The following is a 25,883-nucleotide window of genomic DNA, read 5'->3' as shown; positions in this document are numbered from 1 at the left end:
TTTCTTAAAAGAAAAAAACTGCCGTGCACGGGGCAGGAAATAGCGCACTCATGGGTGGTTTCCTCCTCACCAGAAGTTTATACACTGCAGCTGAGACAACACAGTGCAAAGACTTAAGTTGGAGTTGCACAAAAAGGATTCCCACAGCAGTGGGGCTGGGTTTGGATCCCAGTAAGGGATGGTCTTTTGAGATATGTACATATTGAAGTATTTGATGCCATTCCTCGTGGGGTGGAGTTATTTTTCCTAACAGGAGGTATCGCCCACCTTCCATTCCAAACAGCGATCAGTCAGCTTTTCAGTAGGCAGTTTTCTATATTTTCATTTACCGTGGTTCCCCTACAGAAAACAGGCCCAAAGACATTGATGGATAGCCCCAACCCTGAAGGCCATTTCAGTATAAGCTGTTGCTGCCTCATGGAACCACGGCTGCTTGTCCATGAAGTCAAACACAGATTCAAAGACTGATCCGTTCTGGAATTTGTGCCTGACATGGTGTGCATTAAGTTATGCAAACATGCTAATTGGCAACATAAAATAAAGCAGCAATCTCTTGCCCTTCCAATAATGTTTCCTTTGGGGCTCAGCAGGGAAATGCCGCTAACATGAATGTTTTGTTAATGTTAGCGACAGTGACTGTAAACTACACTGGAAAAAAATGTCATGGATATTTCAAAAGAAGCTCATATAATTTTATAATTTTATATTCCCCAATAAGCCAGACATATCTGAAAGAATAGAAACCCTTTGCATGGCTTGTTCGGTGGCATTATGGAGTTTAGATGCAACCGTTTTACTATTTATCTCTTGCAAAGGTCTGGCGTGTGGCAGTGTTGTTAGTGATTTGTATTACAGCAGCGCAATAGGAGTACTTGTGGCACCTTAGAGACTAACAAATTTATTTGAGCATAAGCTTTCGTGGGCTACAGCCCACTTCTTCGGATGCATCGAATGGAACATATATTGAGGAGATATATATACACACATACAGAGAGCATGAACAGGTGGGAGTTGTCTTACGAACTCTGAGAGGCCAATTAAGTAAGAGAAAAAAACCAGACTAATACGGCTGCTACTCTGAAAACAGTGTCATAGATCCCCACCCAGTGGGACACCATCACTCTATAGACACTGTAGAAACCCCTAGATATAGACACTGCCTGTCCTGAAGAACGTACAATTTAAACGCAGAGAGTGGGAGAAAGGAAGCATTTCTGTTAGCTCCACTTTACAAAACAGACACCCAGTGAATGATTTGCCCACTGGGAGTCTGTGGCAGATCTGGGAACGGAACCTGGAGCTCGAGTCCCAGTCAAGGACTTCACCTAATGGGTCATCCTTCCTGCTGTATTAGTGCAGTCATGGTATACAGGACCATGCCCATGTATGTTAGAACAGAACTTGTCCCTAAGGCCAACCGACACATCTTGCACTGTTATAGCCCTCATGCAAGGGCTGATCCAAACTGGCCTGTGTGGCATAGAAGAGATAGCAGAGCGTTTTTATGCAGTGAAACAAGAACACCTAAGGCCACGCAGGTGTAGATGTAACAGGATGTACATTTCTGCACAGTGGACAGACCCTCTGGCCCCATTCCCTGTCCTCACTCACTGGGCCTCTCATCACATGGCATAGGAAAACTCATTGACATGCCAGGATATCCTCAACCCTGGCCCCATTCCAGCTACATACAATCCCTTGCAACCCACCTCAGCTAATCTCCCTGCCACAAAGAGCTTTCCTGACCTCATCCAACCTGCCCTCCCTTCCCTCAACCAGATTAACCGCTCAGCCTCTTTCTGACAACACTCAGCTGTTCCATAGTAACAGAGTGGTCAAAACCAAAAGGTCTGTTGTGCCCTAACAATCAAACCTCCTTTCTCCCATAATCACAGCCCAACGCGCTAAAATTGCACAACAGAATTGATGGATGAAAGGTCTTTCTTTCCTTTCCCTTTCCAGGACAGCAGAGTATCCCCTTGGTCGTATGATGGTGATACTGCAACGGCGCATCAGCTGTCCAGTCTGGAAAGTTCTTCATGAGTTGTGATAGGCATTCATTCACCCATCCATTCCCACCATGTTTTGTATCATTCCTAGACCCACTGCCCTATCAGGAACGCAGATGGATGCCTACTGCAGAAAAGGATCTGGGTATTATAGTGAATCACAAACTAAATATGAGTCAATACCGTAATACCGTTGCAAAAACCCAAACCTCATTATGGGATGTATTAGCAGGAGTGTTGTAAGCAAGACACGAGAAGTAATTCTTCCCCTCTACTCAGCACAACTAAGGCCTCAGCTGGACTACTGTGTCCAGTTCTGGGCACTACAGTTTGGGAAAGATGTGGACAAATTGGAGGAAGTTCAGAGAAGATCAACAAAAATAATTAAAGGTCTAGAAAACATGACTGACGAGGAAAGATTGAAAACATTTGGTTTGTTTAGTCTGGAGAAGAGAAAACTGAGATGAAGACTGTTATGTCCCAAGTATGCAAAAGATTGTTATAAAAAAGAGGGTGATAAATTGTTTTCCTTATCCACTGCGGACAGGACAAGATGTAATGGGCTTAAATTGCAGCAGGGAAGATTTAGGTTAAACATTAGGGAAAGCTTCCAAACTATACGGTGGTTAAGCACTGGAACAAATTACCTAAAGAGGCTGTGGCATCTCCATCATTGGAGGTTTTTAAGAACAAAGTAGAGAAACACCTGTCAGGGATGGTCTACATCAGGGGTCCCCAACGTGGTGCCCGTGGGCACCATGGCACCCTCCGGGGCATCCATGTGCGCCCGCCTACTGGCCGCCGGAAAAGCAGCTGCCGAAATGCCGCCAAGAAGCGGCAACGTCAAGAAGTGCTACTGCTGAAATGCCGCCGAATTTCGGCGGCGACGCCTCTTGATGTTGCCGCTTCATGAATTTCATCGGCGATGACTCTTGATGTTGTTGCTTCACAGCGGCATTTCGGTGGTTGTTTGTCCGGCGGCCACAGTCATCGGCGGCTAGTCATCTGGGCGCCCGCCCCCCGGAAAAGGTTGGGGACCACTGGTCTAGATAATACTTAGTCCTGCTTCAGCACAGGGGACTGGACTAGACGACGTATCGAGGTCCCTTCCAGTCTTATGTTTCTATGATTCTAAGGCTATGCTGTGGTCCTGGGGCAACCAGACTGCTGTCATGGCATAGCTTGTGATCTGCATAGCTAGTTATTCAGATGGCTAGAAATCCCCACAACTGCATCTATGCCTGGATACAAATTCCACACTCCCATATACACCTCTCTTGCCAAAAATATCTGCCTTTGCTCCTCTTCCCTTTTAAAACTGGTTGGGTTTGACCAGTTATCTTTGGCTGAATTTAGATAATTTAGTTATTTCTCTTGCGTATGCGTGTCTGCGTGAACACAGAAATAAAGTGATGTAAAAGACAGGAAATTCTTTTGGTTTGTGTTCTTGGTGTTCAGCTGGATGTACAAAGTGGGTGAGAAGGAACTTACTCACAGTGGTTTTGAGACTATTGGGAAAAGAGCAAACTTCTTCCTCACCCTGACAGCTGGGAGCAGAAGCCAGGACTACAGTTGGGCAAATAACAGATGTTTCAGGTCACTGGCCATTTTGAAAAAAGTCAAAAAAATTCATTTCAGGTTAAAAAAAAACCATTTTGCTTTGACAAAACTGAAATATTTCATTTTAATTTTGATCGTTTTTAAATGTTTTCAATTTTACTAAAGTCAAATTAAAGACAATTTTGGAATGAAACGCCATTTCAAACCAAAATACTGAAATGTTTCATTTTGAAAATTTTGAAATAAAACTTTTTTTTTTTGTTTGATTTGGTTTAGCTTTTTCCCCCAAAATGAACAATTTACGAAATTGACCCAAATTTGCGAAACATTTTGGTGTTGCCAAATCTCCATTTTCTACAGAAAAATGTTTCAGATAAATTTTTCCCCAGGTCTCCCCAACTAACAATCCCCTGCTCTGTCTGGCTTTACTCTAGCTTCCATTACACTTCTTTCCACAAAGTGGTCTGATGAGAGGAAAGCTCAAGTGGTCTCCAGTTAAGGCTCAATGAATTATGTTCATTCCCAGCACAAGTTTTTGGCTGATAAATAACAGCTTCATGCACCAGTAGCATACAGCACTTAGCCTGTTTAATCAAAGGCCACTCTCATGCATCAGTTGGCTTTGGGAAATCATGTTTATTCACTGGAGTAGTCTTGAACCATTATGCACATTTATCAGCAAACCACATTTATTTTATGTCACCACTGCAATCACCCAGGCCTTTACAGTCAAGCAAGTGGGAAAAGAAAGATTCTGAAAAATAAGTGCCTCGTCTAGAATGAATACAATGAATACAGGGATAGTCCCAGTGACTTTTAGAAGGACTTGTAGGGAAGGAAATGGAGCAGCAGGAGAAACAGAATGAGCATTTTCTCGGGTTGTTGTTATTATTAATTCGTATTGTAGTAATGCCTAAATACCCTGACAAAGATCAAGGCCCCATTGTGCTCAGTGTTGTAAGAAATGGTCCCAGTGCTGATGAGCTTACAGTCTAAATATACAAGAGAAAGAAAGGAAGTATTATTACCCTCAATTTACAGGTGGGATTTCAGATAAAGAGGAATTAAGTGACGTGGCCAAGGTCACACGGGAAGTCTGTGACAAAGCCATGAACTGAACCCAGAGTTCGTGAGTTCTAGACTAAGGCCCTAAATACAAGACTATCCTTCTCATTCCTGCATACTCATTCTGACTCCAGGCTTTGGGCTTGCTATACATGCACATTTTCAAAAGCATCCATACGTTTTGAGGCCCAACTTGAGACATTTTAGATTTAAAACGCTCGCTGAAGTTAGAGGAAGCTGTTGGTGTCGAGCACTGCTGAAAATCGTCCCGAAGTATCAAGCTGAGGAATCAAAAATTGAGATACACTTAAATTAGAGAACACTTTGGAAAATATTGGTTGGGACTTCGATGAGCTTTGGGGCTGGTCTACACTTAAATATTAGATCTACCTAGCAATGTTGCTCAGAGTTGTGAAAAATGTTGTGCCCTGACTCCATAGTTAGGTCAACCTAGCCCCCAGTGTAGATGCAGCTAAGTCCTCAAAAGAATTATCCCATCAACCTAGCTACTACCTCTCATGTAGGTGGATTACCTACATCATGGAAAAATCCCATTTCACAGATGTAGGAAAAGTCTACATGTGCCGTTCTGTTATGGCAGTAGTGTAATCATCCCCTTAGTGCACCTGGTATAAAACAGGCATGAAAATACTTACCTATCTCCAAGGAGTGCTGTGAGATTTACATTAATCTCATATATTAACGTATTAATGTATTAATACATATATTAAAGCATGCTGGGAATCTTTCATGAAAGGGAGGTAAACGTGCATCTAAACCCAATATACTATCACAAAGATACAAAAGTTCTGAACTTGCAAATTTGTGTTTTGAAACAGCAAACTCTGGTGACCACACACCAAAACTAAGTAATGCATGTCAGAAATGAGACATTTGGGATCAGATTGCACTATTCGTTTACATTGAAAGGAGGAAAATTCTTGGTTACTAAATGTGTTTCCACCAGGTGTTTTGATAGATCTGTTTCACTGAGCAAAACTTGCCTGGAACATACTTGTCGGTGGAAGTCTGAATATTAAACGCACCTTCCGCAGAAGGATGAATCAAGGCTAGAGGGTGTCTAAAATTAAATAAAAACCTAAATTTAAGCACGGACTCATAAGACTCTAGAGTATTTTATATTCCGGATATGTATGAAGTCTCATGTTTCCAGTATATTGTGTGTTTTTGTTTGCCAAACTGAAACCTTTGGTTGAACAGCCTGTAAAAATATGTTTATTTTATGCGCTTTATGTGCTGATTGTTAAAAATAGAGGCCCAATATCCATGTGAATTTTTGTACACACACTTGTGCACTAACACTGACGCATTTATTTGCCTACAATGTGTGTGCAAATTGGATATTCATGCATGCTAATAGCTAGCTAGGCATTTGCCTAGCCATTTTCATTCACCATTATAGCAATCACGCACACAAAACTAAATGACCATGAATGTGCATTGAAATGTGTGTGCAAGTATAGCTCTGCTTTCTAAAACTCAGGCTCATTGTGCCGGAGTTAAAAAGAGGGGGCTTGAGGGTGGGGGTCCAAAGTTTGTGCACTTACAAAAATTCCATAGGCTGCGGAGCTGAGGGGCCCATGGCCAGACCTTTTTTAAGCAGTGGTCCCATACCAAACTAGTATGGCTGCTGCCAGAACAGTGCCGCACATCGCTCCAGCTAGTCACAACCCCACTGACATTTGACCCAGTTGCTTCTCTATACAGACAGGTGGGTGGCCAGGCCAAATTTCAGTCAGAGATTTTGTCGCGGGGCTGCAATGCCACTGAAATTTGGCCCAACCACTCTTCTGTTTAGATGGAGGAGCAACTGGGCCAAATAGTGTTACCAGCTGAAACGGAGGGAGTCTATTCCTGTACGCCAGTGTGCAGGAGACTCCGTTGAGAACTGCACTCCTGGGGGCACCAGATCATACACCATGTGGGTATGAAGGAAGGGAGACTTGGAGTCCCTGCAGGAGGAGGGGGGAGCAGGGACCGGAATGTGGTCCCTGCCAGTGGGGGAGGGGGCAAGGAGCAGAATTTGCCTCCCTCCTCTCTCCCCCTTGCCCAAGAAATATCTCCATTGGCGCCACTGCTTTGTGGTGGTAGTGGGGTTCTAGACCTGCATCCAGATTTTACTGCTCAAGTCCAGCTCTGTTTATAAATATTTCTGGTGGAGGCACAGAACTTGCCACAGAACTTCATCTCCTCCTCCAACAGCGAAGCTCCAGGACAATAAAACGTATGTCTACCCATCAATACTTGCATGTAGCATTTTGCAAAGCTATCGCAGGGGCAACCATTTACGAAAATCCGGGTATGGTGAACCAGGAGAGAGAACATTTCCATTCCGCAACTGCATAGAGGAGGGACAGCAAAGGGATAGTAAAATATTGAGAGAGAAATGTCCCTCCCATGCTTCCCCAAATCATTTGCACCTATGTTATTACAATTCATTCAGTATTTTGACTGATAGCGTCTCACAAAACATGTAGCACTAGGAACCCAGACGGGAAAGCAAAAATATAAATCACTGCATTTTTCCAGGATGGAAATTCTTCATTCAGCTGAAACCATTCTCTGGAAAGCTGTCAGTTTCCTAACATAATAGTTCTTGTTAGCCTAGAATATGCTTCTCCCCCAGCCCTTCCCCCCCCGCCCCCCCCCACTGGCATAATGGACAGCACTGTCTTGTTGGAAGCTTCCACAATTTCTAGTTAACAGGCAAGTCTAGATTCTTCCTAAGCTGACAAGCTTCAAGGAGTCTTACCGCAGCCTTGGCAATGGCAGGATCTATTTTCACTGGATAATTTTTCTAACCACCAGACATCTTCTCTCAATGTTGTAGCTGAAGCTTTTTTGGCTGAGTGTGGACCAGGACGGCTTTACAAGAAATTGAAACACAGCAAACCTTGCAACCGTCCGACACAGGGTGGGCTCTGGTTTCTACTCTGATCCTAAACATTGGTTCAGATCTACAACGTTCAGCATAGCTGGGCAGTTTCTAGTCATACAGCCCATCCTCCCTTTATCTCACTCAGCTACCTCCTCTCACCCTGCCACTTAGCTCTGGCTACTGGAGATACAGGCCTTCCTCCTCGGTCCCGATGGCTCTTTCCCCTTTACCCCATGGGACACCTTGCGCTGTACATTTTTGGGTCCTATGGCCCATCATTACCAGCACCCTCAATCCATTTAAGGCCTTCATGGGGGCAGAATGCATGTTGGGCAGCAAGCCAGGGAAACACACTCCCTAAACCCTAGACCTACTGGGTATTTTTCTCATAATCTCTAGTGAAGCTCCTCGTGAACCATTGGAAATTCCCTAAACACGTGCTAGGGTATTATAGTTACATTGGCCATGGATAAGTAAGTATCTACCTAGACAGTCAGTATGGCACGCTAGGGATTATGGGATGCTATATGATGTTGGCACAGTACGGCCAAAGACTGAGCTGATGAGTGTGGAAAGGAAGGGAGTGTATCACTCCTTTCTGCTCCCATGGGCTGGTGACTCACCCACCCCAAAGCCACAAGACAAGATTTGTCACACACACCAAGGTGTTAGCAGTGCAACCTAGGGATCGGAGCAGGAGTCTGACCTAGTGGTCAAAGCAAAAATTGAAGGGTGGAGCCAGAGGTGTGGTCAGGAGACAAGCCAGTGGTTGGAGCTCGGAGTTTGGAATCAGGAGTTCAGAGGCAGGCAGTTAGTGAGTTCTTCTGTCTGAGGTTCCACTAACATGGTCTCTGCTTTCCGTGATAGCTGTCCTGCCTCTTGTACCTGTGTTTTCACCGGCTGGATGTGATTGCGAGCGGTCACTGAAGCTTGATGTGCACCTGATTGATATGCAGCTTCCGCTGCCATCTCTGAAAGACGTAAAGAAGTCATCCAACTGGATTCTAATTTCAGGAATTCTTGCTGCTTTGGAGTCAGCACAACTCTTGCGCCTATGATCACCTGCCATACTGCATCCTCCTCTTTGGAATTCATTTTCCCAAGAAGATCTGTATATTGCTGGTAGAAACACACCAGTGTGTGATCCGCCTTTGTATACTCTGTTAGTGCTTCAATTAATACATACGTTTTTTGAAAGAGAAGAGTACAAGTACCATCTGTTACCAGCAAAACTGCCTTTCTAATCAAGGCTTCATGGCTGAGAGAAGTGGGCTCATGTTTTCCAATCGTTCCATTCTCTTCTACTCAGATCCTCTAATGGCTTCTCTGAAGGACCCACATTTCAGGAAGTAGTTCACCGAAACAGCTTTTCCTGTACAATAGGGACTGCACACAAGGCTACTCCAAAACCCACTTTATTCCATGAGCCACTCAGTCCTGAGAAATAGCATCTCCTAGCACTGGCTAGAACAGGAATATCTTGTCTGAGGAGGGCGCAGCAGGCCCGGAGCCACCAGCCACACATGCACAGCAGACACCATCTCCTTGGGACCAGTGTTGGAGTAAAGCAGGCAAGGAGGTGGAGCAAGGCCTGGACAAGATGCAGGTCTGGGGCAGCTGCATGTGTGGAATGCATTGTGCAGCCACTGTGCTGCTGTGGCTCCAGGGCTTAAATGGTGATCTGTTGGCTCTTCGGACCAATCAGGGAGGACAGTCACTAAGTGCGGGTCTATTGGGCCCAGCCCAGGACATTGGGTTGCTAGGTAACCATGCCCAGAGGCAGCTGAGTTGCTGACAAGATTAGCCAATAGCACATTCTGATAACCCTGGGGCAGGAACCTCCAGTCACCAAATGGGGATGAGAATAGAAACCAAGCAATCACCCCCAAGCCCTTGGAAAGAATAAAGGTTGCCTGGACTCTGTGCGAGCAGATTGGTTGGTTGGTTGGGAGTGGTGAGGGAAGGGTACGTGAGTGCCCTAGGATGGGAAGTGGATACAAGGTTCCTCCTTGAATATTAAAATTTACAAGAGACAGCCCTGCCAGCAGACTTCGAACAGTCAGTCCAGCACCTGCCCCGCAAACATACCTTGTAGGTTCTTGATCGCGCATCTGTATTGCAAAAACAATTTGGCACAATGCTTAGCCCTTTGCTCCAGCACTACAGATGAAAAGAAAGTGGTTTTCCCATCCTTCAAGTGTTTGAGATTTTTAGTTTTTTCCTGTCCCAAACTGGAACAAACATTTGAAATCTCCCAAATTGTCATGAACCAATCATTTAAAAAATAAATGAATAAAAAAATCAGACCTGGTTAATCAGAACGTTGTGTTTTGATAATTTTGAAAATATTTCATTTTGATTTTGACTTTTTTTCTAATCTTTGTTGTTGCTGTTAGTAGAAATAAACTAAAATTTCAAACTGAAAAGGGTGTTTTGAACCAGAAAACAAACCTTTTCATTTTGAAAATGTCAAAATGGAACATTTTGACAATTTGTAACCATTGTTGTCCTTTTTTTTTTTTTTCAAAACCAGGCGATGCATCCAAGCAGATCCTTTCCCACAAACAGTTTGTGTTTCAGTTGATCAGTATTTTCTCAAGTAAAAAATGTTTAGTTGGAAAAGTCCAGACCAGTTCTGTCCGGCACAATAAGAAATCAGAGTTCTTGAGGCAATGATACGAATATGTATGTTGTACTTTTCATCCACAAAATATTATAGTGCTCCCGTGAGATAGGCAGTTTTTTTATTCATTTTACAGATGGGTTAGTGGAGACTCACCTAGATTGATCTGAGACCTATTCAGTAGCAGAGCCAAGACTAGAAAGCAAGAGTTGCCTGCTTGAACTGCTTAGATGCACTCCTTCCCAAGACACGATTAAGCTGCAGTTTAAGACCACAGAATTAGGATTGCTCTAATGCATTTCAAACATTTAATAACAAATATTGTCATTAATTACACCTGCTATCCCATAGCAAGGCATGTAAAGCAAAACTAAAATGCAGAATGAAGAGGACAAACTACTTGCCACTCACAGGGAACTGCAGCTGGATTTCCTATGTGACAGTACTATATACTTTACTGTGGAGTGAATGCTCTCTAGTGGTTAGAGCAGGGGATTGGGAAATTGGGATTCCTGGGTTTTGCTACCTGACTCTCACACTGACAGTGGACAAGTCACTTGTTGCCTCAGTGCCTCAGTTTCCCTATAGATGAATGGGTACAATAATACCTATTTTACATGGAGGCAGGATTAGTTAATGCTTTTTTTTTTTGCTTCGGCAGTTGTGCTCTCGGAGGTTGTTTTTTTGTTTGTTTTTGTTTTTTGCTCGGGGCGACTAGAGTATTTAGAAGAAAGGTCCTATATGTCAAGGCAATGAATTATTGCTGAATTTAATTTTGTGAATGTGAAAGAACAGTTGATGGAAAAAGGAGAAAACATTGGAATACACTTGCCAGACCATCTCTCTCTTTATTTTAACCCACAGACTTCTCCTCAAGTTGATTGCTGCTTATCTTTACCTAGGGCACCCCGGATTTTTATATGATTAAAATTTCTTTGACAATTGCTGAGGATTTACAATGTGAAATGTTTCAGTTTTCCTTATATTATGTCTTGGCATCAAAGAATCCGCACTCGGGTCCTAAGTACTGGATAAAGATGATTTCTAAGGGGAGACAAATGAATCAAGACCCTGACACCCATCCTTTTTTCATATACATCTGGTTATTATTGAACGGAGGCTTTCATGTTTTAATGATAAATTGTCTTTTCCCGCTGTAACAATGTCCCCAGACGGCCTGTCTAGGCTGAAATGTCTTCTAAGAGCATCTGCTTTTGATCTATGGGGATTTTAAATCTTTGGATCTAATCTCAACCCTGACTGACTTGAAAGCCGATTTCCACAAAAGTAGAGTGTTAAAACTTGTAGAAACCCCTTAGAAGGGATCATTTGAAATTATTTAAGAGACTATGTTGACAATTATATTCAATATGTCTTTATGATCATTTTTCTGCTAATATATATAATATAGTCTTATATTTTACATCTGTCTCCAATATTAGAAAGAAAGAGAGAGAGAGAGAGTGAGAGAGAAAGAGAGAGAGATTTCTTGCAACAAATGCTACAGTGGTATTTCAATGTAATCTGCATATGTTGTGGCTTAATACTCTAATAAAGGAGGCCTGGAAGCTTTCCAGAGCACAATATTTATGCCCTGTGTATCAATTAAGATAATTGCCAATTAAATGATATTTCAATTAAAGTAAAGTGACTTATAAAAGATTCCTGCTTGCTATTAACTTGTTTATGTGTGCAAATTGGAAGTGAAGTTATATGGGATTTTCTTTAGATGCTCAATGTGGTTCACATCCAGTATATAACCAACACCATCACCTTGGGCTCACCAGTCCATTACTAAGGCCTGGTTTACCTGGAGGGGGGTGGGGGAGTCCGATCTAAGTTATGCAACTTCAGCTATGTGAATAACGTAGCTGAAGTCGACGTACTTAGATCAACTTACTGCGGTGTCTTCACTGCGGTAAGTCGAAGGCTGACTCTCTCCCGTCGACTCCGCCTGTGCCTCTTGCCCTGGTGGAGTACCGGAGTTGACAGGAGAGCACTCGGCAGTCAACTTATCGCGTCTAGACTAGACACGATATATCGACCCCCGCTGGATCGATCGCTGCCTGTCGATCCAGAGTGTAATGTAGACGTGCCGTAATCTGCAGCTCAGTGGGGTTTCTAAGGACTGAGCTCAGTCAAGAGGAATCACTCGCTTTGCTATTAGTAGAACAATATGTGGAACAGATAGGCCAGACTCTCCTCGCAGCATAAATGGGAATAGAAGTTGGCCAATATGTGTGTGGGATTTCTGTGGCTAAAAAGGAAAACCATACTGGTCAAATGAAAGAGAACCTGGAAATCCTACAACATATGATGAAAATCTTCAATGTGCTAGTTTGTCTACTAAACCCACTGCAATGCACTGCTACATTTTACGTACCGTATTAATGTCAGTGATAGAGACATCTTGAAGGGTTCAGAGTTTAGATTTGGGTTGGATAAGAATTAAAGGTAGGATAAAGCAGGACATTTTGAGCGGAACATCTCTTTCCCACAAACAGTGGTGGTTTGAATATAATGGAACCCAGATTGAAACCACCCCTCTTGGGGTTTGAAAACCCAAGGCCCAGCAACTAATTTTTTTAAGACAGATTCTCTCACAAGATTTCCAGTGCTCCCAGCTTCTGATTGGACCACAGACACCAGGAATCAGCCCATTCCATGATATTTCAGCCCTGCTGCTCTTATCCATGTCCAAACCCAGAAGCAGAAGTCAGAGATGAGGGGGATGTAAAAACTCATTGGTGAAAACAAAAATTAATCAAATATTTCAGAATTGTCAAAAATGGCTTTGGGTTTGGGTCCAAATATGAGAAAACATTAAGAGAGGTGGGATTATTTTCTCTAACCATCCCTCATTAACAAAATGCTTCAAAACACTGCAAGCCAATACATACTGATGGCTTTCTGAACCTCATAACGAAAACGTACTCAATTATTTTTTTTTAGAATATTATAAAACTTGGCAGGTAGAATAAGTAAGTGGGCTGGAAATGTACAAGAAATCCTAATATGATAGGAGCCTCATTGGTGTTAGGAAATACGTGGTTTAGGGAGATTAGTTTATCATATATTTTCCATCTCTCTTGCATGTTTGTTGTCAAATGATAGGATCCAGTCTGGAAACTGACGTTAACTAACTTCTCCTTAAAATGTGTTTTGCTAAGTAGGTTATTTGCAGAACATTTTAGAAAAAGAAGGAGAACAGTCAAAAAGGGTTCTCTCTTTGATTGTTTTCAGGTGGCATGGATTTCTGAATTTATAAGGGAGTTCCCAGCTTTGATATTATGGCTGAATTCAGAACCCCCTCTTCCGATTGTACAAACTGCCCCTGCTAGAGCCTGCTGCGGGCTGCCAAGTGGTTTGTACCAGGACTGGTCCAGTAAGAGGCACTAAGGAAGCTCCTCCATGTGAAGAAATTCAAGCTGTCCCTGAAAATGCCCCCAAACAGGCCCATTTCCTGACTAAGCAAAAAGCTAATTTGGGGGTGGGCTTGTCTTGTTTTCACCTCATATATTTTCCCTGAAAATGTTTGCAGGTGGCCAAGTGAAAACTAACAGTTTCATACTGCTCTCCTAATGCAAGCACAGTGCCTCCATCCTGCAATGGGACAAGGACATTCTACTTCATATAACCTGAGAGCAATGACCCAAAGCTACTCCTAGCAGAAACCGGGACTGTTGATAGGAAGTGAGTTCAACTATTTTGCAGCTTTCACCAACCCAGGAGTGAGCCCCAGTGGTGCCTTGCAACCAGGTAAACCATCTCTGAAGCATCTGTGTCCCCATGGGATCATTCTGCTATATTGCATCATAGCATAAGCCACAGTGGATGAGGTCTGTCCCCATATTATATTAGCCACATAAATAGATAGACTAGTGGGGAGAATAGGGGAAGGAGGAAGACTCCCCTAGCACTGAGGATGAGGCACTCTCCTCCCTAACAAAACCATGGCGATCAGGGAGGAAGGGCCCCTGGAGAACTGCTTTTGGTGTGGCGGGAGAGGGGATCAAAGTCTTCCTCACTCTACCAGGTATGTTTATATCATGCTTTGAAGCAATCCCTGCCATACAGTCAGACTGCAGCCATCTTTCATGCCCATGGCCTTATCTGGAATAGTCCCCCCAGTCAGAGTGGAGAACGAGCAATTGGACCAAGCCTAGGGCGTGGTGGGTGGTGTGCCGGACGTATTTGCATTGGCTTGTCCTCCTCCAAGAATCTCTACAGGTCAACACACAGCAAGCATCCACAGCCTTCTGCATCTGGCCCAGCAGGGATATTTTCTGTTGGAATGGGTCAGAGTCAGCGTGCAAACATTGAATCCACTGAAGTGAGAGAGCAAGCCAGGCAGCTATCCCCGATGGCATTTATCCCAGTACACTCCAGTATCCCTGTGTAGATTCCCCGACTCTTCTGTTGAGTGCAGTTACACATTGAGCTGCTAATGCACACTGATTTCTTCTTAAGCTTGAAAGCACAAGAGGTTAAACAGATTTTGATATAAGAGCCTACAAGGAACACTCTATTTAAAAAGACTATGCATCACTGGCTGCAACTGAAAGGATGATGAGTGGTAGGAGGAGATGAAAGGTGGTTCAGACATGGGTATGATGACAACAGTAAAGGGAAATTAAATACACTGCAGGGAAATGAAAGTCATAATCATCTTGGGTTTGCAGCTCATGAACAGTGAAAGGCTTATGTGATGAAACAGCAGGTAGAAGTGCCCTGAGACTCAAGTTTTAGGGCCCCAAGGGTTTCAATTTGACATTCAAGCCTTTTAAAGTTTTACGAGGGCATCCAGGAACTCCTCCCGCTCAGCCCCCTCCGCCATGTGCTGTGCTTTTTGATTTACACGCCCTACTGAATGTACAATGAATTCCAGGAAATCATTCAGAAACTGTGGTAGGGTCATAATTAAAAAAACTTCAGTGCAGTTTTAAATCTCTGCTAATGCCCGGTCTAAATGCAAAGGGGCAAGAACATCAGCTGGTGTAAATCGGCATAGCTCGACTGAAGTCAAGAGTGCTTGGCTAATTTACATCACCTGGCAGAGTGTGATATTCCCATTTAAAACAGACACACGGTGTCGTGCATGGGGGCAGACATTTAAATTCAGCCAAACCTTGCTAATTCACACATTGCTAATCCACAAACCTGAGCATCGCCTCTCTCAAAATATGGCGCAGTGATTTTTCTCCACTTCCCAGTAAATATTCAAGAGCAGACAGCTGTAGCAAGGTCTCACATTGCTAAGTTAAATCCTGAAGTTCATTCTCGGGCAAAATCCCTATTGATACATCTGCAAAGACTCTCCTGTTAAAAGCTGCCCAAAGAGAGCTATTTGCAGTGCATAACAACTCCTCTACTGAACCAACAGATCCCATACTTATGTACCAAACGATGGCCTTATGTTAACTATCTATCTATTTACTAATGCTGCTTTTATTAGCTAGACTTCTTGTAACATCTCCCAGTCTTTAGTGGTTCTTTACAAATGACTAAAAAGTCTCTTCCCTCCGGTCCCCCACTTAGAACATAAGAACGGCCATACTGGGTCAGATCAATGGTCCATCTAGCCCAGTATCCTGTCTTCTGACAATGGCCAATGCCAGGTGCTTCAGAGAGAATGAACTTCCCTTATTGTATCACTCAGAAAATAGAATATGTTAACATTTTCAAAAGTGGTTGATGTGGTCAACTTGAGAAACCTAACATGTCTCAAACTGGGCACCCAAAGTCAGTAGCCGATTTTGAAAATGTTGGTCCCAGGCTTAAAAAAATAATAAAAAATGGTATGTCAAGATCCTGTTTATCAAGAAAAAAATTAAGGATGCACAAAGGGCAGGTGGGTGCCAAATTCCTATTGAATGTGATGACATTTGTATGTCTAGGGAAGTTGGCACTGATCTGTAATTGAATCCTGATCATCATGGTCCTCCAGCAGTTGTGATCAGGGTCAGAAAATCGGCATTTGGGGGAACAAGGAAGAAATATTTTTGTGGGGGCAGGGAATTTTTTGAAAAATGGGGTTATTTGAAATTGTCAAAGAGATGAATGAGAAGGCAGAGTCTAAGTGCAGTGGTCAAAGGTGTATGATACATTACCCCATGTCTCTAAAATTGATCGCAGAGTTCCACCACTGATTACATGGGTATCACCTAACTTTACCTCTTCACACTGAAATTTCCCATGGAGTGTGTCAGCATGGTCAACCTTAAAGCTGGCATTTCCTAATTTCTGAGTGCTTGACATTGCAACCTTAACATTCTTTTAATGCAGGGTTTTCTTTTTGTTTTGTTCGGTATGTTATATAACATACAGCATGGTCAGTACTGTACAGAACAAATTGCAGACGAGGGTTCTGCCCACAATCTAAAAGCCCAGTTCCTGCTCATATGGATAGTCATCCTTTAGATGAGTAATCTCACTACTTGCAATAGCCTTTGTGGTTGCTAAATCCCTCACTCCCGTGAACAGTTCTGCAGTATGCATGGGATTAGCAGTCTCTTTGCAGATACATGACATCTTGTCATCAATCAATCCATCAGGGATATCCCTACAATCCATCCCTGCCAGCTCTCCTGCCTCTTCAGTTCAACACTCCCATGAAAGATCAGATTTGCCCTTAGTAACATGTTCATTAACATAGAATCATAGGACTGGAAGGGACTTTGAGAGGTCATCTAGTCCAGTCCCCTGTGCTGAATCAGGAGTAAGTATTATCTAGACCATCCCTGACAGGTGTTTGTCTAATCTGCTCTTAAAAATCTCCAATGATGGAGATTCCACAACCTCCCTGGGCAATTTATTTCAGTGCTTAACCAACCTGACAATTCCTAATGTCCAACCTAAACCACCCTTGCTGCAATTTAAGCCCACTGCTTCTTGTCCTATCCTCAGAAGTTAAGGAGAATATTTTTTCTCCCTTCTTCTTGTAACACCCTTTTATGTACTTGAAGACTTATGTCCCCTCTCAGTCTTCTCTCCTCCAGACTAAACAAACCCAATTTTTTCAATCTTTCCTCATAGGCCATGTTTTCTAGACCTTTAATCATTTTTGTTGCTCTTCTCTGGGATTCCTCAAGTTTGTCCCCATCTTTCCTGAAATGTAGAGACCAGAACTGGACACAATACTCCAGTTGAGGCCTAATCAGCACGGAGTAGAGTAGAAGAATTAGTGCTTGTGTCTCGCTTACAACACTCCTGCTGATACATCCCAGAATGTTTGCTTTTTTGCAACAGCGTTACACTGTTGACTCATATTTAGCTTGTGATCCACTATGACTCCAGGTCCCATTCTGCAATACTCCTTCCTAGGCAGTCATTTCCCATTTTGTATGTGTGCAACTGTTTGTTCCTCCCTAAGTGGAGTACTTTGCATTTGTTCTTATTGAATTTCATCCTATTTACTTCAGACCATTTTTCCTGTTTGTCCAGATCATTTCGAATGTTAATCCTATCCTCCAAAGCACTTGCAACCCCTCCCAGCTTGGTATCAGCCATAAACTTTATAAGTGTACTCTCTTTGCCATTATCTAAATCATTGATGAATATTTTGAACAGAACTGGACCCAGAACTGATCCCTGGTCCCCGCTCAATATGCCCTTCCAGCTTGACTGTGAACCAATGATAACTACTCTTTAGGAACAGTTTTCCAACCACTTATGCACCCACCTTATAGTAGCTCCATCTAGATTGTATTTCTCTACTTTGTTTATGAGATAGTCATGCAACACAGTATCAAAAGCCTTACTAAGATCAAAATATACTACATCTACCACTTCCCCCCATCCACAAGGCTTGTTACCCTGTCAAGGAAAACTATTAGGTTGGTTTGACATAATTTGTTCTTGACAAATCCATGCTGATTGTAACTTATCACCTTGTTATCTTTAGGTGTCTGCAAATTGATTGCTTGATTATTTGCTCTATTATCTTTAGAATAATCATAGACTCATAGACATGTAGGGCTATAAAGGACATTGAGACGTCAAATCTAGCCCCTGTGCTGAAGCTGGACCAAGTAAACCTAAACTATCCCTGGCAGGTGTTTGTCCAACCTATTCTTAAAAACCTCCAATGACAGAGATTCCACAACCTCCCTTGGAAGTCTATTCCAGAGTTTAACTACCCTTATCTAACCTCAATAGCTAACCTCAATTTTCCTTGCTGAAGATTAATCGCACTACTTTTCATCCTTCCTTCAGTGGACACGGAAAACAATTGTCCCCCATCCTCTTTATATCAGCCCTTAACATATTTGAAGACTATCAGATCCTCTCTCAGTCTTCTTTTCTCAAGACTAAACATGCCCAGGTTTTTTTAACCTTTCTTCCTAGGTCAGGTTATCTAAACCTTTTATCATTTTTGTTGTGCTCTCTGGACTCCAATTTGTCCACATCTTTCCTAAAGCATGATGAGCACAATTGGACACAGTACCCTAGGTGAGGCCTCACCAGAGCAGAACAATTACTTCACATGTCTAACATATGACACTCCTGTTAATACATCCTGGAATTATATTATCCTTTTTGGCAACTGCATCACATTGTTGGTTCATATTCAATTTGTGATCCACTGTAACCCACAGACCCTTTTCAATTGTACTACCACCTTGTCAATCATTCCCTAATTTGTACTTATGCATTTGATTTTTCTCTTTGATCCCCCTTTTAAAGACAGGTGCTATGTTTGCCCTTTTCCCATCCTCTGGAACCTCACCCATCCTTCACGAGTTCTCAAAGATAATTGCTGATGGTTCCAAGATTGCTTCAGCTAGCTCCTTAAGTACCCTAGGGTGAATTTCATCAGGCCCTGACAACTTGAATACATGCAACTTATCTAAATATTCTTTAACCTGTTATTTCCCTATTGTGATTTGCATTCCTTCTCTCTTGTTGTTAATACTAATTGCATTGACTATCTCAGGGATCGGCAACTTTTGGCCCACGGCCTGCCAGGGTACTTACCAGCCAAGCCGGTTTGTTTATCTGCCGCATCCGCCGGTTCGGCCGATCACAGCTCCCACTGGCCGCGGTTTGCTGCTCCAGGCCAATGGGGGCTGTGGGAAGCGATGTGGGCCGAGGGATGTGCTGGCCGCCGCTTCCCGCAGTTCTCATTGGCCTGGAGCTGCGAACTGCAGCCAGTGGGAGCCGTGATCAGCCAAACCTGTGGACGCGGCAGGTAAACAAACCGGCCTGGCCCACCAGGGTGTTTACCCAGGCAGGCCGTGGGCCAACAGTTGCCGATCCCTGGACTATCTGGACACCATTATATTTTTAGTAAAGCCTGAGAAAAGTAGGCATTAGAAACATCAGCTTTCTTGATGTCATCAGGTATTAGCTCTCCTTCCCTGCTAAGTAGACTAGAAGACCTGCACTTTTCTTTGTCTTTCTCTTCCTCCTGGTTGATTTATAGAACCCCTTCTTATTGCCATTTGTGTCTCTTGGTAGGTGTAACTCATTTTTTGTGTTAGCTTTTCTGACTTTGACTCCATATGCTTCTGCTATTCTTTTGCACTCCTCCTTAGCAATCCGTCCATGTTTCCATTTTTTGTAGGATTCCTTTCTGATTTCCAGGTCATGAAAGAGCTCCTGACAGATCCGTATTGGCTTCTTGCTATTCTTCCTATCTTTCCTTTGCCTTGGGATTGTTTGCAGTTGTGCCTTTAAGATTGCCTCCTTGAGAACCTGCCAGCTTTCCTGAACTCCTTTAGCCCTTACGTTTTCTTCCCATGGGACCTTACCTACCAGTTCTGTTAAAGTCTGAGTACATTGAAGTCTGCTTTTTGTGAAGTCCATTGTCCTTATTCTGCTTCTCTCACTCCTTCCTTTTCTTAGAATCATAAAATCTATTATTTCGTGATCACTTTCGCCCAAATTTCCTTTCACCTTCAGATTTGCTACCAATTCCTCCCTGTTGGTCAGAATCAAGTCTAAAATGGCTGTTGCCCGGGTTACTTCCTCCACATTCTGAAACAAAAAGTTGTCTCCAATACATTCCAAGAATTTATTGGAAATGTTGTGTTTTGCCATATTATTTTTCCAATGGATATCTGGGTAGTTAAAGTCCCCCATTACAACCAGGGCTTGTGTTTTGGATATTTCTGTTATTTATTCTAGAAATGCCTCATCTACCTTCTCTTCCTGATTTGGTCTATATTAGACCCCCACCATAACATGACCCCTATCTTTTACCCCTTTATTTTTACCCAGAGACTTTCAACTGGTCTGCCTCTCACCTTCTTCTGGATCTCAAAACAAGTGTATATATTTTTGATGTATAATGCAACACCTCCTCCTTTTTTAACTTGCTTATACTTGAATAAACTGTACCCCTCTGTACCAAAGTTCCAGTCATGAGACGTATCCCATCAACTCTCTTTGAGATCAATTAAGTCACAATTTCGGTTATGTACTAATACTTCCAGTTCTTCCTGTTTATTCCACATACTCCTAGCCTTTGTGTATAGACATTTAAGATGTTTGCAGTGTTGTTGTAGCTGTGTTGGTCCCAGGAAATCAGAGTGACAAGGTGGGTGAGGTAATTTCTTTTATTGGACCATCTTCTGTAGGTCCAAGAAAAATATTTCACCCACCTTGTCTCTCTAATTTAAGATGTTGAGCAGATTCCCCCACTGATTTCCCTTTTGTTGCGCCTCAGATCCAACTATAATTTTCCATGTCGCCCACAATATCTAGATCTCTGTTAAGGTCACCTTTTTTTATGCTTACCTGTGCGCTTCTGTCATCTGCCCCCTTTGAACCTAGTTTACCAAACACTTAGCCATGGTTCTGTTCTTCAAAGCATGAGCCAAGTCCTCCTTTGGTATTATACACAGCCCTTTCTTGGTGGCATTTTTCTTTTTCATGCACATCTGATTGCAACATATGGCTAGTTTCTGAAATTAACAAAATGTTTCCCTATTTTATTTACGTAATGGTTTGTTTGAGCCGCAGCACCCTTAAGCCTAATAAATGACAACTGAGAAGCAGCAGTGAACCCTCCAAATTAAAGAAAACAGCCTCTCTCCCCCCACCAATTTCCATCATTTCATACTGAATGGCTGCTGGGTTGTTTTATTCTGGTTTTCATGATCCTATTCACTCGTGATCTGGCCCAGGGTATAGACAGACAGACACTGAAGCATCTGAAAGAGATTACGACAGTCTGTTGCTCTACGGCAGGCTCCAGATCACTGACACACAGAAAGAAAAACCAGCTGAAAGGATATACCACTCCTTAATCACTAGAGAATTTGCAGGCCAGCATATTCAGACCAAATGGTGTCAAAGGATTGTATTCACTCCCCGATTGATTCACCTCCAGGCCACCTTGGTGCTGTCCTCAAGCTAAATCCACATTAGCTGAAGCTAATTATTCTCATTATTAATTAATACTTAACTCTTATATAGCACTTTCCATCAGAAGATCTCAAAGCACTTTCTAAAGGAGGTTGGTAACATTATCTCTGTCTTACATATGGGGAAACTGAGGCACTGGGGTGAAGTTACTTGCCCAAGGTCACCCAACAAGGTAGTGGTAGAACTGGGAATCAAACCCACATGTTCTGAGGTGCCAGACCTTGTTAAGTGGTTGTGAAAATTCCACTAGGTGACTATCTGCATCTTTAGGCACATAAATATCATTGAAAAACTGGCCCTTTGGCACCCAGTGTCTGTTGAATGAATTGGGTGCCTAACTCACTGAGGCACCTTTGGAAAATATCACCTAAGGAATGGAGGTCTCATAAGTAGTCTCTAAAGGCCCAATCCTCCTCCTGTTGAAATCTATACCAAAACTCTCATTGATTTGTCTGGAAGCATCAGACACCAGAGCTTGATGGTTTAAATTTGACTTTATGTCAGGAGTTCCATAAAACTATAATCATAAGAATTATACACCCATAAATAATCACACTTAGTCCTTTTTAGAGCATTTCGCAGCAGCACACAGGCTCAGAATGGCATGGCCTGATTATTCCGCTTCCCCGCGCTCGCTCATTGGCCTTCTCATGTCCCAGTATGCAAGAGTTCATGTTTCAAAAGGATCAGGGCCTAGCCTGCCCCCACTAAAGTCAATGAAAATGTTGCCATTGATTTCAGTGAGGGCAGGAGCATGGTTTGACCTGTTGGTCCCACCAAAGGTAGCCCATATGCAAAAAGCAATGGGACCAATCTCTCAAGGTGCTCAGCATTCCCTTATGGGGAGCTCCCTGCATTCCTGTTGAAGTCAAGTGTACCTGGCATAGTCAAATCATTAGTTACTGGGAGGTCAGCACTGCACAGTTAGCATAAAAAGCAAAATGAAAGATCCTGCTGTTATTTATATTTCAGTACACATTAGGCCCCATTCACAACAGTGGGCTTCTCACTTTCTAGGCACCCCACAAGCATTATAGAAAGAGATACCCACCCCAAAGCTACGGCACCGATTACAACCATGGGACTCTGCAGGGACCTACGCAAACAGAGCTCATTGCAGAACTGGGCCTAGTTTAACACTGACTTTGGCAAGGTTAGCTGTAGATTCAGTTCTGGACCAGTGCCGTGTTTAAAGTCTAATATCTCAGAACAACCCAGGGCTTGGAGCAGCAGCTTTATGCCATTAGAAATCCCAGAAACTACCTTTTCTGATATGTTAAGGCTTTTTGTTTCCAGCTCAGGAGATCACAAACCCAATTTAGATCAGTTTGAGAGGTTTCTAAAATGGATTTGTTATAATTTCCCTTCTTTTTGGACTCATAGTAACTAAGGGACAAATCCAATTCCTACTAAAGTCAAAGGAAAGATGCCCACTGATTTCAATAGGAGCTGGAATAGGCACTAAGAAACCAGCATTATAGGCAGAGTGATGTGAGAAAGAGCCCCAATCAAATCTTTTACAAACTCTGTGTAATATATGACCTACATAGAATTCATAAGAAGAAGATGGGACTTGTCAGACCAGGTCAAACCAGTTGGTCCATCTAGTGCAGTATCCTGCCTCTGAAGAGATCAGTGCCGGATGCTTCAGAGGATGACGCAAGCAGCACCACAAAGAACAGCTAGGGAACAGTATGCCCATAGTAGACGTTCCTCTCTAAACCCAGGCAATTAGTGGTTGACTTAAGCCCTGAAACATGAGGATTTATATCCCTATTATTTTTAATCCCAAGTAACATCTCTGTGGATCTTCTCCATTGTCTAATGGGGTGTAAAGGTTTTCTTGGCACACATTTGGCAATGTCCTTCAGAACTCATTCAGGTCTTTGCTAGTCAAGCCATCCCAGTTTGTGCCAATAAAACCTTTGTACCACACCACCAGGCTTTGTGCAATAGGTATATTTCTACTACCTATGTAGGAATGGTAAGCAGGTGATAAAAATCAATGGCATTCCTTCAGACGTATACGGACTTCCCATCTCGATGCACACTGCCTTGCAATCCTTAAGCAACCTCGGTTCCTATATTTTTGTGATAAATTTATGGCTTTATGAACAGCAACATTGTGCATGTGTGTGCGTGGGAGGATGGCCACCTTCAGGGTGGTCTTGCAGCAAAAAGCCAAAATAAGATACTCAAATATGATTACAGGATATAATAAAAAATGCGTCTTCCAGTTCATTCTCATAGAGTCTCTTGGAAGAAGAAGAAGAAAAAATAATTTTTTTTTTTTTAAAGAGACTGCTTTCTACCCACACAACGGAGTCTGCAGCGATCACCAATTTTGAACCTTTGAGTATATACTTCATAATTCCACATGCTGAAAACTAATCCTGAAAAGCCCAGGGGCAGCTGTGTCCTCCCCCAGATTCCTGCAGAGCAAAGAAACAAAACTGACTTTTTTATTTTTTAAGGTTGAGGAAATCTCTAGTCTTTGAGAGAAAGGAAAACTGAAGCAATTAGTTCTACCTTGCATGGCTGAATACATATTTACCCTATACGAGCATAAATTAAGGAATGAGCTTTTTAAAACAAGATTGGTATTTTGTTGTTGTTGTCCTTTCCCCTCCCCCACCTTGAGAAATATTATGTCACCGTCTCTATAGATGTGTATGGTCCTGGTGTCTCTCACAAATTGGGCTGCCATTTTGCTGATATATCATCAATCTCCAGGCTTAGCTGGAAATAGATTGGAGTCCCAACCCACAACCCATTAACATCAATGGCAAAACTCCCAGGCCCTAATTCACTGTGCCGTCTACCTTATGTTGTCATTTATACCAGGGCCAACTTGCCTTTAGTTTGCACTGTTGTAAATGACTAAACAAGGCGCAAGGCAATGGAGAATGAGACCTCACTGATCTGGCCCTAATACATCCTCAGTGAGTGAAACTCCATGCAGCTCCACTGACTTTAGTTAATCTCTGTTTAGGGAATTCAGCTCATCATTTGAATGTATGGATGTGACAGAGAGTTTCAAAGTTGTTATATAGTGGATTCTAGAAACCTCTTAGTCCCTTGAAGAGAGGAAGGATAGTTTTAGTTAAAGCACAGAATAGGGAAACAGGTAAACGGGGATCACCATTGTCATTAGACTTCCTGCGTGACCATAGACAAGTCACCAGAGCTGGATGCAATTTTGAATTTTCAAAACGTCAACCAAAAAATTGGTGCAGAAATTATTTTGCGTGTTTTTGTTTGATCTTTTCGAAACAGCTCCTAGAGTAGTCAACATTTTCCAAACATTTGAAATGTTGAGGAAATATTTCTGTGGAAAGTGTCAAGCATTATTCGCAAAAACATTTTGGCCTTTTTCCACTGTCTCTAACTTTTGAAATATAGGACACCCTGGTCTCACTTTTCAGAAGTCCTGAGGATTCTTCTTGCTCTGTAGCTATAGTGAATAAAATATCTCTGACCGCATTTCCCGCTAAACTGAGATACTTTAATTCAAGTAGTCATCTCTCATTTTAGACTTTTAGGGGTTTTTGCCCAGAAATCTTAAAGTATTTTGCAACAGAGGGTAAGGATCATTATTCCTATTCTACAGATGAAGAAACTGAGGTGCAGTGGTTTGCTTATGGTCATGCAACAAATCAGTAGCAAAATTAGGAACAGAACTTATTTCTCCTAACCATCCGGCTGGTTTGGTGAATGAAATGAACTTCCTAAGCATTTTAAACATGCAGTATCTCCCATGCATTTTTTTCTCCTACATGACATTCTTATAGTGCATCTCACTCCTCTTCATTAATTTATAACCAAGGCTATTGTTTCTGTATCTGTAAGACTTCAACCTTTAATATAACTACTGTTCATTTAAAACAAAAAGGGGTTTATATAAGCATTATCTCGATAATTCTACTTCAACTAAACTGAGAAGAAAGAAGAAAGATTTGAATTATGCATAAGTAAAGATGCATGGAATAGCCATAAGAAAATGAAAAACAATGTAAAAAATCATGTGGTTTTGCACTTTGTGATGAACTAAAATGAGCTGATCTTTGCACAAAAAAAATGTTGCAAAGGTATTTCAAGCAAAAACGTTGCCAATTTTAGATGAAAACAGAGGTTCTTTTTAAGGCAAAATCAGGCCTGCTTCTTGGGTGGAAGTGAACTTTGCATGGGAAAAAAGAAACCTTAACTGTTGTACTTTTCATGTGCTTCTGAAGTGAAAACAGCCATTTAATTGAAATTTCACACAAAAGGTAAATTTGGGGTACAATAAATCATGAGAATAAAAACAGCAAAATGTTCATGAGACAGTCCCTGAAACTAATAGTCTGAAGGTCACACT

General features: G+C 42.4%; 2 protein-coding genes across 3 annotated transcripts in view; both read right to left on the bottom strand.

The window, feature by feature from the left end:
* TRABD2B (TraB domain containing 2B) overlaps positions 1–25,883 on the bottom strand; it is a 391,553-nt gene that overhangs the window by 284,954 nt on the left and 80,716 nt on the right. The window lies entirely within an intron of this gene.
* Positions 8,323–9,058, bottom strand: LOC117881492 (diablo homolog, mitochondrial-like). The gene is made up of 2 exons (XM_034778833.1): positions 8,907–9,058; positions 8,323–8,815 (listed from the first exon to the last, which is right to left on the bottom strand). Exons 1-2 carry the CDS (start codon positions 9,056–9,058, stop codon positions 8,323–8,325), a joined length of 645 nt encoding a protein of 214 aa, XP_034634724.1.

Source organism: Trachemys scripta, chromosome 8 (assembly GCF_013100865.1).
Source record: "Trachemys scripta elegans isolate TJP31775 chromosome 8, CAS_Tse_1.0, whole genome shotgun sequence".
Lineage (NCBI taxonomy): Eukaryota > Metazoa > Chordata > Testudines > Emydidae > Trachemys > Trachemys scripta.
The sequence above is the reverse complement of the archived record's forward strand: the minus strand, read 5'-3'. Positions and strand labels throughout refer to the sequence as shown.